This window comes from Podarcis tiliguerta (genome assembly GCF_965153285.1).
Source record: "Podarcis tiliguerta genome assembly, chromosome: 1".
In the NCBI taxonomy this organism is placed as follows: Eukaryota; Metazoa; Chordata; class Lepidosauria; order Squamata; family Lacertidae; genus Podarcis; species Podarcis tiliguerta.
The window spans coordinates 55,588,433-55,602,778 of record NC_139534.1 but is presented as its reverse complement, the minus strand read 5'-3'; the positions used below and the strand labels follow the sequence as shown (position 1 = coordinate 55,602,778).

Below are 14,346 nucleotides of genomic sequence, written 5' to 3'. Positions count from 1 at the left end.
TTTTTGTGTGTATCACTTCAACTATCAGGCCTGAACTGACTTCTTTGTCCTTTTCAACTTCCCTGTTTTGTCAGTTTATTCTGGTTTAAGGGGCAAAGATTAAGAAGGGAGCACACATACCTCTGAGCCTTTGTCTCCTCCTGTCTTGGCACCTTAGTAGGTGTTTGTCTGCCTTTTCATTTGGCCTTTGTTCTGACGAGGCTCTTCTGAAATCTCTAAGGTTCACCAGGCGTGTGTCCTGTTTTTTGCAGGGGCAAGAAAATCCTTGTTTGCTTACTAGACAGACAGCGCCTGCTTTCTGCTAAACGTTGAACCTTGCCAACAATCTCCCTGGACTTGGGATTCCTTCAGTCCCAGTGCTGTGTGTCAATATCAGTGACCATGGAGAAAATACTGGGGATGATCACCATTTATGTTGCCCTAGGCTAGGACTCTAGACTGGATAAGGGTAAAGTAGGCTTTTAAACTGAGTATACCTAGAAAGCAAGCTTGCAGCACTTGTTTCAGTTGTGACTGATTCCATGGCATGACTGGGATGACAAATGGAGTGTCTTTCTAGCTCAGGGATGTGGGACGTCAGGCCTTTGTCACTGGCCTCAGGACTCTCAAAGTCACCCTCCCTAGCACTCTTCCCCAGTCCACACTACTCCCTTACCTTCACAACTTCCTTGAGTGTTTTTTGCCTGGCTGGAATCAGTCCTCGAACTTGGATGATGCCTTGATAAAGGATAGAGAAGGCTATGTTAGTGTCGCCTCTATAAGTTTGCCCAGAAGAGAATGCGGCCCCCAGACTGAAGAGAGATTCCCCACCCCTAATCTATATACTTCCAGTGCCTAGCATCTTGTCCGGGGAGCTGATCAGGGTTCCTTGTGTATAATATTTGACAGAGTCCAGTTTATTTCTTTGGCCCCATATCTATGGCCTCTTCCATCTTTGGGGTCAAAAACAGAGACCTGTTTGCTCCAGCCAAGTGCAAAGAGTGGCTGGCTTGAAAAATGGAAAGCTGAGACTGCTTTCTCCTTTTCCACTGGATGGCTGATTAATAATGGGAGATTTTCTCTAGGTTGCAAATTGGCTACCCTCTTTCTGTCCTGCTGCTACCTGAAGAGATTTACCCTCTTTGGAAGGATAGAGAACAGCCAGTGCTTTGCCAGTACCACCTATATGTTCATTAACATTTTATACTGCTTAATAGGGACATGGGTGGCGATGTAGGTTAAACCACAGAGCCTAGGACTTACCGATCAGAAGGTCGGCAGTTCGAATCCCCGTGACGGGGTGAGCTCCTGTTGCTCGGTCCCTGCTCCTGCCAACCTAGCAGTTCGAAAGCACATCAAAGTGCAAGTAGATAAATAGGTACCTCTCCAGCAGGAAGGTAAAGGGCATTTCCATGCGCTGCTCTGGTTCGCCAGAAGCGGCTTAGTCATGCTGGCCACATGACCCAGAAGCTGTACACCTGCTCCCTCGGCCAATAAAGTGAGATGAGCGCCACAACCCCAGAGTCAGTCATGACTGGACCTAATGGTCAGGGGTCCCTTTACCTTTACCTTTCATACTTGAACACCCTAGGGAATTTCCCTGACAAGATGGCATTAAATTATGCTCAAGATACAGATTCTTGTTCTTTGACTTAAGGTGCTCCCCTCGTGTGCTTGCAGCCCTTACCACCATAATGTTTCTTGCTATGGGTTCGAGGAGGCACCAGCTAGCATGAAGATTTTATGCTAAGGACAACTTTCAAAGCAAGTTTTCACTGGAAATTGAAAACTGACGCATCACATGGTGAAAGTGGCGTGTACCTCCTTTCAGCCACCCTCTTCCATCTAACTTTTCTGTTGCAAGAAAAACAGGCACACTAACCCTGGGCTAGGAGCCATTTGCGGAATCTCAAATAACATTTGCAATGAGCACAGAACATTAGTGATGGGGGCGGCAAGACTTGTGGACTAGTGCCTACAGACCTGCTTTTTATGGATTATCTCTAGACCCTCCCACCATGTATGGTAGGTTAGGCTGGGAGGCAGTGGCTGATGCAAGGTTGCCCAGGAGGCTTTGTGGCCGAGTGGGGATAGCCCTGGTCTCCCAGGCTCTAGTCCACTACACCACAGTGGTTCCTTTTATGTCAAATGAAACTTAGGTGCCTTTTGAGTTTTCCACCTCAGGCCCTGATATGTGATAATACAGGTGGGAGTGTCGGAATCAGGCACAGGAAAGCTGAAGAACCCCGTGCATGAGATTGAAATCATTTATGATTTCTCCCGGTGTGCCTTCACTGCATCTTAGCAATCTCCCCATAGAATAATGCTTGCTTGCAAACAAAGCTAACCAAGGATGCAATGCTATGTATGCACATTTACCCAGGAAGAAATCCAACTGCACTCAATGGGGCTTGCTTCTGACTGCATGGTAGGCAACCAGGACAAAAGGTTACTTCTGTATCATCTGGCTTCTGCTCTTTGGAAGAAAGGAAGGACTCAAGCATGATAAATATAAGCACATAACTGAAAGTAGATTAAACACAATGCAATCAGTTATGTTTTAAAAGATTCTGGAAGAAAACTACTGCAATCCTATGCAAGTCTATTGAGAAGTAAGCCCCACTGAGTTCAGCGGTAGTTACTCCTAGGTAGGTGTGTCTAGAATTTCAGTCTAATTCAGGTGGAGGGCGAAAGAAAAACCTGCCTGCTCTCTTCCCAATGTTTTTTGTCTTCGCTTCTGATAAAGTTCTGTTCAGGAAGCATCGCCCGCAGCGCGCTGCTGCCTTTGACGCAGCTCGTTGTGCTGCCACCTTGCGGCCTCGTTTGAGAATGGCACTAATGTTTCGAGTGGGGACGGAGAGCACGCATCTATCTACACGTAAAGATCAAACTTTGTTCCTATTGTTCCAGTATGAAAGCAAACAAGAATAATGGCGTGCTTCCACAGAACATATCTGAGTCCCCCCCCCCCACCAAACAGCCCCTTCTCATATCTGGTGAAAGTGTAAGATTTATTACTAGTTAGCCAACTATAGTCAGTGCTAAATGAATTCTCTTACATTTGTTCGTGTGAAACGTGCCCCTTCCAGGAGTACTCTGTCGTACGCACTAATCCTGGCAGGCAGGGTAGCTAGGAGATGGGTTTTGAACTTCTGCTACTACTCGATGCAGCTTGTTGAATGGAGACGCTCTTCGTCCAGCAGGGGGGCGGATGTATCGCGCGTCAAAAGGCTGAAGTTATTCAGCTTATTTCATGGTGTTTTCAAAGTTGACCATAATTACCAGAATGGCCGAGTGGTTAAGGCGTTGGACTTAAGATCCAATAGACATATGTCTGCGTGGGTTCGAACCCCACTTCTGGTAAGAGAGGGAGCTTTTGTTTGCTAGTCCGCTTTAAACTTCCCCGCCCCAGTCATTTTAACTCTTTTTCTTCTTGCTCTCCGCCCCGGATGGAGCTGCAATTTCCAACATAAAGCAACTGCTTTATACCTCCCCAAGAAAACTTCCGGCATATGGATGCCACTGTTTAGGTAACATAAAAGTGTCCTTTAAGGCAGAGGCGGTAACCCAACGCGCGGCTCTGTGGCGCAATGGATAGCGCATTGGACTTCTAGCGTAGTGAAGTAATTCAAAGGTTGTGGGTTCGAGTCCCACCAGAGTCACAGGTTTCTTTTGAGGATGAAAACAAATTTGCCAAAGATCCCAATACCCACTGGGGAATTTGCATTAAGTTGTGCTATTATATATCTTCCGAGTGAGCTGATTCCAGACATTTTGTACATTATGTTGTGGTTTACGCTAATGTCCGATTAACGTGAATATCCTTAAACTCCCTAGCTCTCCAACCCCCCTGCGGGCATTGCACTAAAAGTCCGCTGCTTCGCGGCAGTAAGGGCTGGAAATGCTCCGGGGTTGGCAATGGGGGTTCCTACGAACAGTTAAAAGGGGCAAGGCAAAGGGGTTTAATGGAAGGGTCACAGTATCAATCACGCGCCGGAGAACCTAGCGCTGGGCGGGGGGGGGGCATCCCTTTTTGGGACGAAGCTGGCATTTTCCGATATATTAGCAGCGATAGGGTGAGCAAAGGACTGAAGGCAACCCGTTTCAACACTCTGGGAGTGGGGGACGCCGTCTGGGCTCAGGACGCAGGATCTGCTGCTTCTGCTTTTGCCCTTAAAAGAGTTGCAGAAGAGCAATGTTCGAATGTTCCCCATATTGATTGTATTTATTATCTTCTATTCAGTGCTTTTTTCCTGGGGGGGGCGCATTCCCCTAAACATTTTGTGAATCTTTGTACTTTTGTCCATTTACTGTATTTATTTTCCCCGATTAGAACTACTGAAATGGCGATTTTCTTGAGTCAAAATGAGAGGACCCCTAAACATTTTTAAAGGGGAGGGGAGCACTACTCATCCCTGAGCTCTGGCCTTGCTAGCTAAGGGTGATGGGAGTTGTAGTTCAACAACATCTGGGGACCCACAGGTTGAGGAAAAACCCTACAAATAGAACGCCAGGCCGGAGGGCAACTGACTGGCAGGATCCCTATAGGTGTTTCTTTCTAGTCCTCCGCGCAGTCGTCGTCCGCCCACCGGAAGTGGTGCGTTGCAGTCGAAGCAGAGGGACCAGTTCCGCGGCTCGAGTGGCGCCTCTAAGTTGGCCGCGGGGGTCTGCGGTGTCCTGGCAAAGAGGGCGAGGAAACCCTTCCTAGGCAGCCCGTTCTCAGTTAAAACTTGGAGAGGTGGCGTAAAAATCCTCCTTGCCGCGTGTTGCTGGAGTGGCTTCTCGCGGCGTGTGAGCCCACGTGGCTCCCCGATGGGTCGCAGACTGAAGCTGGAAGGCCGGTTTCTTAGCCCTGGTGAATCTCAGAGTCAGGGACCGCTGGGCTTCCTTTTCTCTTGTTATAAGGCCTGCCATGGAGTCCAGGCAGGGATGCTTTTTTACTTTGTCACGGCCAGAGGGCTTCCGCCCGGCTTTCTTTCTGATCCTTTTACCCAGAGATTTCCGGGACTGAACCTGGGAATGATCGCCTCCCCCTGGCGGGCTCGAGCACAGGAAAGCGGCTACCGGGGATACATGCGCAAGGGTTTTTTTTTTCCTAGGAGGAAAGGCTTTTTTTCTTTCACTTGCATTTGTTGCTGCCTCGGGTCGGGCGGGAAGACGGAAACTCCTCCAAGTCTCCCGGCATCCGATCCCGCGGTCTGGAGGGCAGGAGACAACAAAAGCGGCGAGAAAACTCAGGGAGGTCTCCTCGCGGCAAGAGGCGGAGAAAGTTTCCCCCGCTTCGCGCGAGGGAGCACCGGAAAGCTCTTTCCAAGTTTTCATGGGGGGCGGGGGAGCTCAAAGTGAAACTTTCAGTTCGCTGCGTATTATAGGAAGAAATGGATCCATACATTTGAGCGGTGTGAACACACACGCACGCGCACACATCCAAAAATAAATAAAAAATCGACAGGTGCAGGAAATAGTTCCCCCGTCTGTCTGCCTGACTTAGGTTAGCTGCTGCTTCTGGTTCACTAAGGCAGATGGGCATCAGAATTTCAGCATTGACTAATAGCTGGTGAACTTTGTTAAATAAAGACGCTTTCATAGTAAGCCGTATTTCGAACACTGAACTTATTCACCTTATTTTGAGGAGTCATAAAAGTTAGTCACTGGGCCGCTCTGTAAACCATGGCTAAGGCGTAGGGCTTGAGATCCAGTCGACACATAAGCCTGCCTAGGCTCGAACCCCAATTCTGGTGCACAGATTTTGTTCCTCTTATTAGTCCATTTTAAAAACCCCAATAGTCATGTCGGTTCTTTTTTTTCCCTTCTAGTACTCGCCACCCCAGGCTTGGCTGCAATTCCAAACGCAAAGCAAGTGCTTTCTGCCTCCCCATGTAAACGTTCTGGATTGCCTTAAAATAACCTGTAAGTCTCCTTTTAAGAGCCAGAGGGAAGAGCGTGACCCGCGGCTCTGTGGCGCAATGGATAGCGCATTGGACTTCTAGCGTGGCGCAGCGATTCAAAGGTTGTGGGTTCGAGTCCCACCAGAGTCACTTTTGAGGACGTAAAACAAATCCCGCACGGATCCATCCCAATACCCCTTGGAGAACTTCTCGTCGCGTTGTGCTGTGTCTCCTGCTGAAATAGAGCGAGTCGCCCTGAAGGGAAGAACTAAATCCGGAGCTTTTCCTGCTTTTGCCAATTCACTCGCTTTGCACAGGAAGTCGCCTGTCGGACACTTTTACGCATGATCTAATGTTGTGGGGGTTTTTTTTTGGGGGGGGGGGAGGTTCCCAGCTCACTTTGTTCTTTCCCTCCCCCTTCGATCCTATGAAAGGTACAGTGTGACGAAACTGCAGCAGCGGTTCATCTCTCCCGTAGTTTGGGCTGTGCGGCGGTTGCACAGGTTTGTCGTCAAGCCAGGCGTCCGCGGGCCGCATCCTGTCATCGGCGAACCTCGAACTCGGCGACAGAGGCGCCTTGCGGCTCCGCAGCCCCGCGCCCGAACCCCTCGGCTATCCAGAACACTAGGCGCCCAGTCTGCTAGTATGGGAGGTTTCATAGGCTCAACAGCCTCGCCTGCAGTCTGGGCGGGATTATTTAGCGGGGGGGGGGGTAAAATAGCAAGAGTCTGTGCTACTCCGGCGAAAAGCCGGAGAGTGTTCCTTTGGGCAGCTGAAATGGTTTCTTTCTCCCCGTGCTACTACGCTGCGCTTACAAAATATATTAATTCTTCGTTCCAGGAAAATGCTTACAGAGATCGTCATGTTTCGCTCACCCACACCCGCAAAATAAATTTCTCATTAACGTTGCATGGCTGGATTCTCACTGGCAGTGGACAACGACTTAAAATTACACATCTCTGTGATGTGTGATGTTGTAGATCCTTCGTGCAAGATCCTTCGCACGTATCTGAGGAACACTCGTGGACTCCTCTTCCTGAAATAGCACCGACTCCCTAAAGTCCCCTGAGAGAATGTTGGATCTTATGGAAGCCAATGGGAGCTGCTGCTGCTCTTCAAATTGCTCGCCAACTCCCCACCCCGACCAAATCAGTCACCGGACTGCTCCTTTTTGAGAAAATCAAAAAGGGGGAGAACCAAGTTATCTGTGATGCAGTTGGTCAGTTAAGTATTTTTATTTATTTACTTGATTTAGGGGGGGGGCTGCTGCCCCCTGCACCTCCCTGGCTACGCCCATGCTTCCCCCCAAAGTTGCTCAACTCAACTCCACTTTTGTCATTCCCCCCCCCTCACATATTTACAGAAAACAACTTTTCAGAGAAAGCAGTGCTAAAAGAGTTGGTCTTTAATGAACAGGTATTATACAGTGTTGATTTTTGATGGGAGCACATGGATGAAAGATGAACATTTCAAAATGGCAAGAGGAAAAGATGGAAAGCAAACAGAGAAAGGAAATAAATGGTTTTTTTTCCAAGGTGGGGGATTTGGTTCTTTCCAAATGTTCTTGGATTGGCAGAAACAAAACAGTATGTGACAGGGTCGACAGGGCGCAACACTTCTACTGACCCAAATCACGCATTGGGTATGCCTGTTGTGCTACGTTAAACACTGAGGCTCCTGCTACTACAGCAATGGGCAACCTTTAGCCGCCCAAATTCTACTGGACTCTTAACTCCCATCTGACTCAGTCAGCAGGCATCAAGGATGATAGGAGTTTTGAGTCCAGCAAAATGTGGACACTGACAGGTCCCTGATAATGGCTAAAATGGAAAAGCTCATTTGGACCGCAACCTTTTCTTCTTCTTTAGAGGTCTCCAATTACTACAACTCAATTTCTCCCTGTTGTATGGAAGCCACTGGCCAGGGCTCTGATCTCGAAATGACCTTGCATAATGCTGCAACGCTCGACAAAGAAACAAAGAAGCAAGTTAAGGTTGTGACAGGAAGAAGAAACATCCCAGGATTCCACCTTCTGCCTTTTTTCACACCAGCAATTTCGCATCAGTCTCCCCTTCGGAATCCTTCCGATGCACAGCACCCGTGGCTTAGGGAAGAAGAACATCTGATGGTCAAAACATGAGAGCCTGACAACCAGACTTTAGCCTGGTATGCAACCAGAGCCTGTACATATTTCCACAGAAACAATCCCCAAAATTATTGTTCTTGCTAGTTACAATTAATTTAATGGACTTCCCCTTAAGGTTGTAGGGTGGGTTGCATGTCATGGACCACCTGAATGAAGCACAGTTTGGGGACCCTTGTCCTAACTCGAGAAACAGTTCTGCAGGAACTTTAGCTAGAAGCTGGTTTGCTCCCCTGTGCTCATCCCAAGAAGTTCATTGGACTAGTAAGAGTAGATCAAACTTCCAAAGAGATTGAATCCAGTTCTCACCTACTTCCCAAGGAGTATTTGCAAACCGATAGGAATTTCCAGGAAACAGCATAGTCATTCCAGGTCACAAATCCTGAGAGAGACAGAGGGAAGGAGGAATGGTCAAGTCACAAATGTTGTCAGTGCTACGGACAACTCCAATGCATGGATCCAAGATCTGAGAAACTTGATTAGGTCCCAACTGATTATCCATACTGCTGCATCATGCTAGCCTGCCATGAAACAGTTAAAATAGGAAACTCCCTTACAGGAGCTCCCTCCCCCCCCCCCCCAAAAAAAAGAAGCACATGTTTTCTAGCAGAGGAGCCACAGGATACTACCGCGAAATCATGGCTGCTTCCATACTGGACATTTATTGTAGAACAGTTCACTCACTTTTTATAGGGCATCTTCACGATGTCATTAACAAAATATTCTCCTCTCATGTTTTGTCTGCTCAGCTTCTGTGGATTCTTTCATCCTCCAGGGTCTGCTTCCTATTTTATTACCCTTGTTCCCAGTGTATGAGCACACACAGAGAGACATACACATGCCTAAGCAAATCCCTGATCCCTCCCAAAAAAGTGCTTTGCAGGGGAGGGGAGTTTGTTTTTCACCATTTTGCAAAACCCAGGATCCCAAGTAGTGTTCGCCTGCCAGTCCATCAGGCTGTGAAGGAGGAAACGTCCGGTAATCAAATTTGGAACCATCTGTCCAGACAAAGTCTCCTTCCTAAGGAAAGATCAACAGAATCTTGAGCTAAAACATTCACAGAAAGAAAGGCTTGCTAAGTCAAAAGGGGGGGGGGGACCACATTGCATATTGTAAGAGAGGTCTAGTCGCAGCGGACTCTGGGGTTGCGGCGCTCATCCCGCTTTATTGGCCGAGGGAGCTGGCATACAGCTTCCGGGTCATGTGGCCAGCATGACTAAGCTGCTTCTGGCGAACCAGAGCAGCGCATGGAAACACCGTTTACCTTCCCGCCAGAGCAGTATCGATTTATCTTCTTGTACTTTGACGTGCTTTTGAACTGCTAGGTTGGCAGGAGCAGGGACCGAGCAACGGGAGCTCACCCCCGTCACAGGGATTCGAACCGCCGACCTTCTGATCGGCAAGCCCTAGGCTCTGTGGTTTAACCCACAGCTCCACCTGCGTCCCATTGCATATTGTAAAGGTAAAGGTAAAGGTACCCCTGCCCGTACGGGCCAGTCTTGACAGACTCTAGGGTTGTGCGCCCATCTCACTCAAGAGGCCGGGGGCCAGCGCTGTCCGGAGACACTTCCGGGTCACGTGGCCAGCGTGACATCGCTGCTCTGGCGAGCCAGAGCCGCACACGGAACGCCGTTTACCTTCCCGCTAGTAAGCGGTCCCTATTTATCTACTTGCCCCTGGGGGTGCTTTCGAACTGCTAGGTTGGCAGGCGCTGGGACCGAGCAACGGGAGCGCACCCCGCCGCGGGGATTTGAACCGCTGACCTTTCGATCGGCAAGCCCTAGGCGCTGAGGCTTTTACCCACAGTGCCACCCGCGTCCCATTGCATATTGTACTAGGCCTATAAAAAGCCATGGAAAAAATGGGGGGAAATATATGCCACCTTTCAGGGCAAAGCCCTCCCAATGTGGATCACAAACAGCGTATATAAATATATATATAAGTAAGCTGAACTTTTGGCTATTCTGAATGGCTAAGTCAGCATAGTGTACCTTGAAAGTGTCATGAGCACCAATCCAGTAGGCCTTTCCTTTGGTGTAATCCAGTGGCTTGCCCATCAGCTGAAAAATGAAGTCATTCTCTTCTGGGCTGTGGATGGAGGCTAGGTGAGAGTCCCTGTCATGCCTCTGGCAAGCCATCTGGGGGAAAATGCACAGGGAAATAATTCACTTCCTGCTTAATTACAAAAAAGGTGTGTTTCACAAGAACCAAATATCTGTGCAACGCCTCCCTCTTAAGTAGAGTTTGAAAATCAATGCAGTTGGTGTCTAAATACTTTCAAATATTTCCCCACAACCATAAGAACTGTGTATCTCAGCACAGTACCATTAGAAAGCTTAAAAATTCCATTATTTATAAAACCAAGACGATTTTCCTTTCTAGTTTGAAACTTGACATAGAGAGAAGTTATTTGTTATTTATTTATAGGCATTCATAAGCCTCTCAATATATTAAAATCTCTACACGCTGATCTCTAAGTTACCTGTGAAGCAACAAAAACTTCAGATCAATCTGATGAAGTAGAACAGCTGTGTTTCATTAGTATAACTGTTTTGTAATGAAGTATAAAGCTCCTTTGGTTGCAACTGTTCTTGCTCTCATCAAAATATGCTTCCCATTTATCATTATGCTGTTTTTAATTTTGCCCCCCAAATTAAGGATGTTAGAAAAGCTTGCCCTTCACTGCTTTGGTGCAGATCCGTCATGTATTCAGATGGTTTCAACTATCACCTTTTAATCAGATGCTTTTGTGAAGGGCAAATCATTCAGCACTCGGTTGTTTAGCGAGTGGAGGCTCCTCTCAGAGCAAAATAACTGGCAGCAAAGCAGAAGCAGTTGGGTGGGTGGGTGGTTTAAAGGCAGGGGTGCTGTGACTGCGTGTGTTTGTGTGTGGAGAGTCCTGCACTTTGTATATGTGCATCAAGGTGTTCTTTGTGTGTTTAGGACTGCCTCCGGAGACTGCCACCTTTCTGCTGGAGGGATTCAAGCACATGCCATCAATTGAGGTATATAGCCTGTTTTCCCTACTATAGCCTGATTTCCCCACTACTGTACTTCAGAAGTACCCAGGGCTCACAGGGCAATTCTATAACTCCCTGCTGCTCTCAGATACCAATCCTGCTACAACATACAATGTTGCTAGATTCTGCACAGCAGCACTCAAAATTCATTGGAGGATGACCTGTGCCACAAACCAGATTTAATGAACATATCAGAGTGCTCTGTAAATTAATAGTTAAAGTATTTTATGTATCAACCTTTTATGCTCTTCCACACCTGCCCAGTGCTCCTATCCCTTCTTTTAGCTTTTAAATTCTTATAGACTTTTATATTCACCTTCCGTTTTAATACCTTTTAGCTTTCCAAAACGCTTTTCAGATTTTAAATGATTGTATCCCACCCTTTTATGCTGGTCTATGACCATAATAAAGATTTGCATTGTATTGAGGTGTGCACAATTAAAGTGGACTAAAATGCACTAATACAAACAAATTAACTTTGAAAGAAGAAACAGACTTTTTGTGGTTTGGAAAGCAATGGGGAAAATCTCATTGAGAAGTGTCGGGTGAAGGCATCAGAGCACATCCATGGCTGACAATGGTACCTGCTTTGCTCCTGCTTAATTTCTGTTAATATGTGGCAGTGCTTGGCTACGTGGTGACATATTTCCCTGCTCCCTGATAAACATCAGTGGCTGTCCTCTTTTTTTGAGGGGGGGCGAAGGAGAGCTGGGGGACAGAGCATTGCATCATTATGACACAAGTAATTGCCACTAGATGATATGCCAAGGGGGAAAGAGATAGTTGTGTGTCTGCCTGGCAGGAAATAAGTGTTGGCATTTAATCTGACCTCAGTTTTGTGTTTTCCACAGTATGTCCAAAAATAAAAAGGTTGGTGGACAAATCGATTGTATTTCTAGGTAATCACTATTTATTTTCCCCAAAAGGACAGCAAAGACCTCTGCAATATGTTTTTCCACAGAGCCGCCTCCACTTCTCCTACAAATCTGGTCTAGTCAAGGACGTGTGACTGGTCTGTTTCTGTCCCCTTTGACATCACATCAATCACTTGCCTCTGCATCAGTCCAGGTCATTGGCTGTGTCACAGCTTTATAGCAGGCATTCTGATACTGCACCCAGCCCCTCTCACAAAAGCCACGGGCACAAAGGCATGTTTGGGAACAGGTACCTGAGGCAAAGAGAAGGAACCAAGATGGAGTTAAGAAGTTAAGTCGAATGATTTGGTCACCCTGCATTTCAAACTCTTGCACACTCCTAGAATCCTGTTCTCTTTGTTTACAAAGAGGCATGGGTACTAATAAACATGGTGGCCGTAAACCAAATGGCACTGCTATCTTCTGCCCGAGTGATGGGAAACTTTAGCCCTGGAGACCAAATGCAGCCCTCCAGTTGTCTTTCTAGTCCTAGAGACTCTCCAGGCAATCTCTGCCCCTTAAACCACATCCCTTTCCTGACCATCCCTGCACCACCTCTGGGTGCTCTTGCCTGTCTGAAATGTGCCATTGCTGGTGGGGAGGAAGTGAGCGTGCATTTGTGTGATTACATTGCATGTGCTTGGTTGCCGTGTGTGTGTGCATGTGTGCACATTGTGCATGTAATATTCATACTTTCCCTGGTTTGTAAACATACCCATGGCAACCCCTCCCCCCCCCCCATTCTTCCTTTTCAATGTGCTAAGCCTACAAATCTCTCATGCTCCAGTTGTTTCCCTTGCTGCTTTGGACAAATCATAATTTGCCTTCAAAGGATAATCAGAAACCACAGCTTTGGAGAGGTTTCAAGCATAATTTCCCCAGTTCGGACACAGTGGGCAAGCTTCCCAAATCAGGATGGGACAGTAACTGAGCACAAGGGGGGGGGGTGAGAGAGTGTGAACTAGAGGTAATGCTGTAATATAGGTCACTGTCTGCTATTATCCTTTCCCATGTTATAGATGGTAGGCTGAGAGACTGAAGGCCCCTGTGCTAAGTCAGTGCTATCTCAAACTGCTAAAAATCTTTGCACTGTAGGAATTGCTAGACACAGGAGAGAAATGGTATAAAAACGTCAGTTATGAGCTATTGATTCACAAGTCCAATGAATCCCATATGCCATCTAGCCCAGCTCACTCCCTGATGACATGACATTCTGTACTTTAGAGCATCCCACAGCAGCCTTTGTTGGATTTCCTCCAAGGAACAAGAACAAGGTATATTGTTCTGGCTATGAGCCGCTGTTTGGCTCAGAAACATTTCTCCTGAAAGGTGAGAGCAAATATACCAGCCCATTAGAGCAAATACAAAACAAATAGGTTGCCCACCAGTGGAGTAATAGGCCTGCCATTGTTAGAAAGAAGCATTCAACAGTTAAGAGGTTTTCAGGATGCATCCCCAATCAATTGCACTGCTGAACTCTGTGGAGCTTCCTTTCAGATAGGCATGCACAGGATCCAGAGGAAAAATGAACACCTAATTACTTTCTTGGGCAATCAATCATTACTGACATCATCTTCAAGTTTTAACCTAATTTGACTGTGTGCTTAACACTTGCTAAGGATAGCTGTACATGGTGTAAAAAAGCTTGTCAATTTATTAAAAGTCCTTGAATTCTTATTTTCCCTATTCAAAACACTAAATCAGTCTAAACTCACCATGGATGAAGGCAATCAGAAGGACGGCACAGAGAGCAGTCCAAGTTCCCATTTCTGCAAGAAGGAGCGAAGGCGTGGAAGTCCAAAGTTGCTCTGTACTGTGGAGAGGAATGGGACCTGCTTTATAGGCTGGCCAGCTGTATTTCAAGAAGAGGAATTTTTAAAAAGTGAACCAGATTCAGGAAGTTCTTAATCTTTCTTTAGATCTATGCAAATCAGGGGAATGCTTGTTTTTTGTTCAGTCATCCCCCCCCCTTACCTAATCTCACAACCACACTATCCCAGCAGAGTCAACACATCAAAGGTTCTGTGTAATCCAGGAATTAGTACACTTCACCCCTTCCAGAGCTGGACCAAGACATTTTGCCACTGAGGCAAACCACAAAATGGTACACAAACACCCAGCCAGGGAAGACCCTACCTTAGCTGGAGATGGACAAGAGGGGGGAAGAACAGGACCCTTTGGTTTGATCAGGCAGGGCTATTCTTACGTAGCAGGGATATTTACAATCAAGCTACCAAGACATTTCCTCCTGCTTTTCTATATCCATATGATTATTGCAGTCCAGGTGTGCCAGGTATTGAGGAACTACTACTACTACTACTACTACTACTAATAATAATAATAATAAACAAACAAGTCTTTCAAACACAGAAGCTGGATGATGCGTTCTCGGTTTGATTAAG

At 46.9% G+C, this 14,346-nt stretch overlaps 1 protein-coding gene and 2 long non-coding RNA genes across 4 annotated transcripts; 1 reads left to right on the top strand and 2 right to left on the bottom strand.

The window, feature by feature from the left end:
• Window positions 1-27: 27 nt before the first annotated feature.
• LOC310665889 lies at window positions 28-6,493 on the bottom strand. Its single transcript, XR_014505691.1, has 3 exons — window positions 3,039-6,493; window positions 656-717; window positions 28-238 (listed from the first exon to the last, which is right to left on the bottom strand). It is a non-coding gene; the product is annotated as an uncharacterized lncRNA (long non-coding RNA).
• LOC310665899 lies at window positions 2,973-6,776 on the top strand. Its single transcript, XR_014505698.1, has 2 exons — window positions 2,973-3,541; window positions 5,796-6,776. It is a non-coding gene; the product is annotated as an uncharacterized lncRNA (long non-coding RNA).
• A 475-nt stretch (window positions 6,777-7,251) lies between these two features.
• Window positions 7,252-13,816, bottom strand: LOC310673723 (snaclec 3-like). Of its 2 annotated transcripts, none has more exons than XM_083432314.1 (6): window positions 13,660-13,816; window positions 12,083-12,198; window positions 10,002-10,148; window positions 8,916-9,030; window positions 8,320-8,392; window positions 7,252-7,989 (listed from the first exon to the last, which is right to left on the bottom strand). In XM_083432314.1, exons 1-6 carry the CDS (start codon window positions 13,709-13,711, stop codon window positions 7,929-7,931), a joined length of 564 nt encoding a protein of 187 aa, XP_083288440.1. In that variant the 5' UTR covers window positions 13,712-13,816; the 3' UTR covers window positions 7,252-7,928. The 2 variants fall into 2 exon arrangements, with proteins under 2 accessions (XP_083288440.1, XP_083288441.1); XM_083432315.1 differs by having other exon boundaries at window positions 7,252-7,971.
• Window positions 13,817-14,346: the final 530 nt, after the last annotated feature.

Bases quoted from the DNA above. Each gene is read 5' to 3' on its own strand.
- LOC310673723 (XM_083432314.1), bottom strand. From the start codon at position 13,711: ATGGGAACTTGGACTGCTCTCTGTGCCGTCCTTCTGATTGCCTTCATC. The intron at 12,199-13,659 runs GTGAGTTTAGAC...TCTTTGCCTCAG, and splicing joins TCTGATTGCCTTCATCCATG to GTACCTGTTCCCAAACATGC. The intron at 8,393-8,915 runs GTGAAAAACAAA...TGTCTCTCTCAG, and splicing joins ATCCTGGGTTTTGCAAAATG to GATTTGTGACCTGGAATGAC.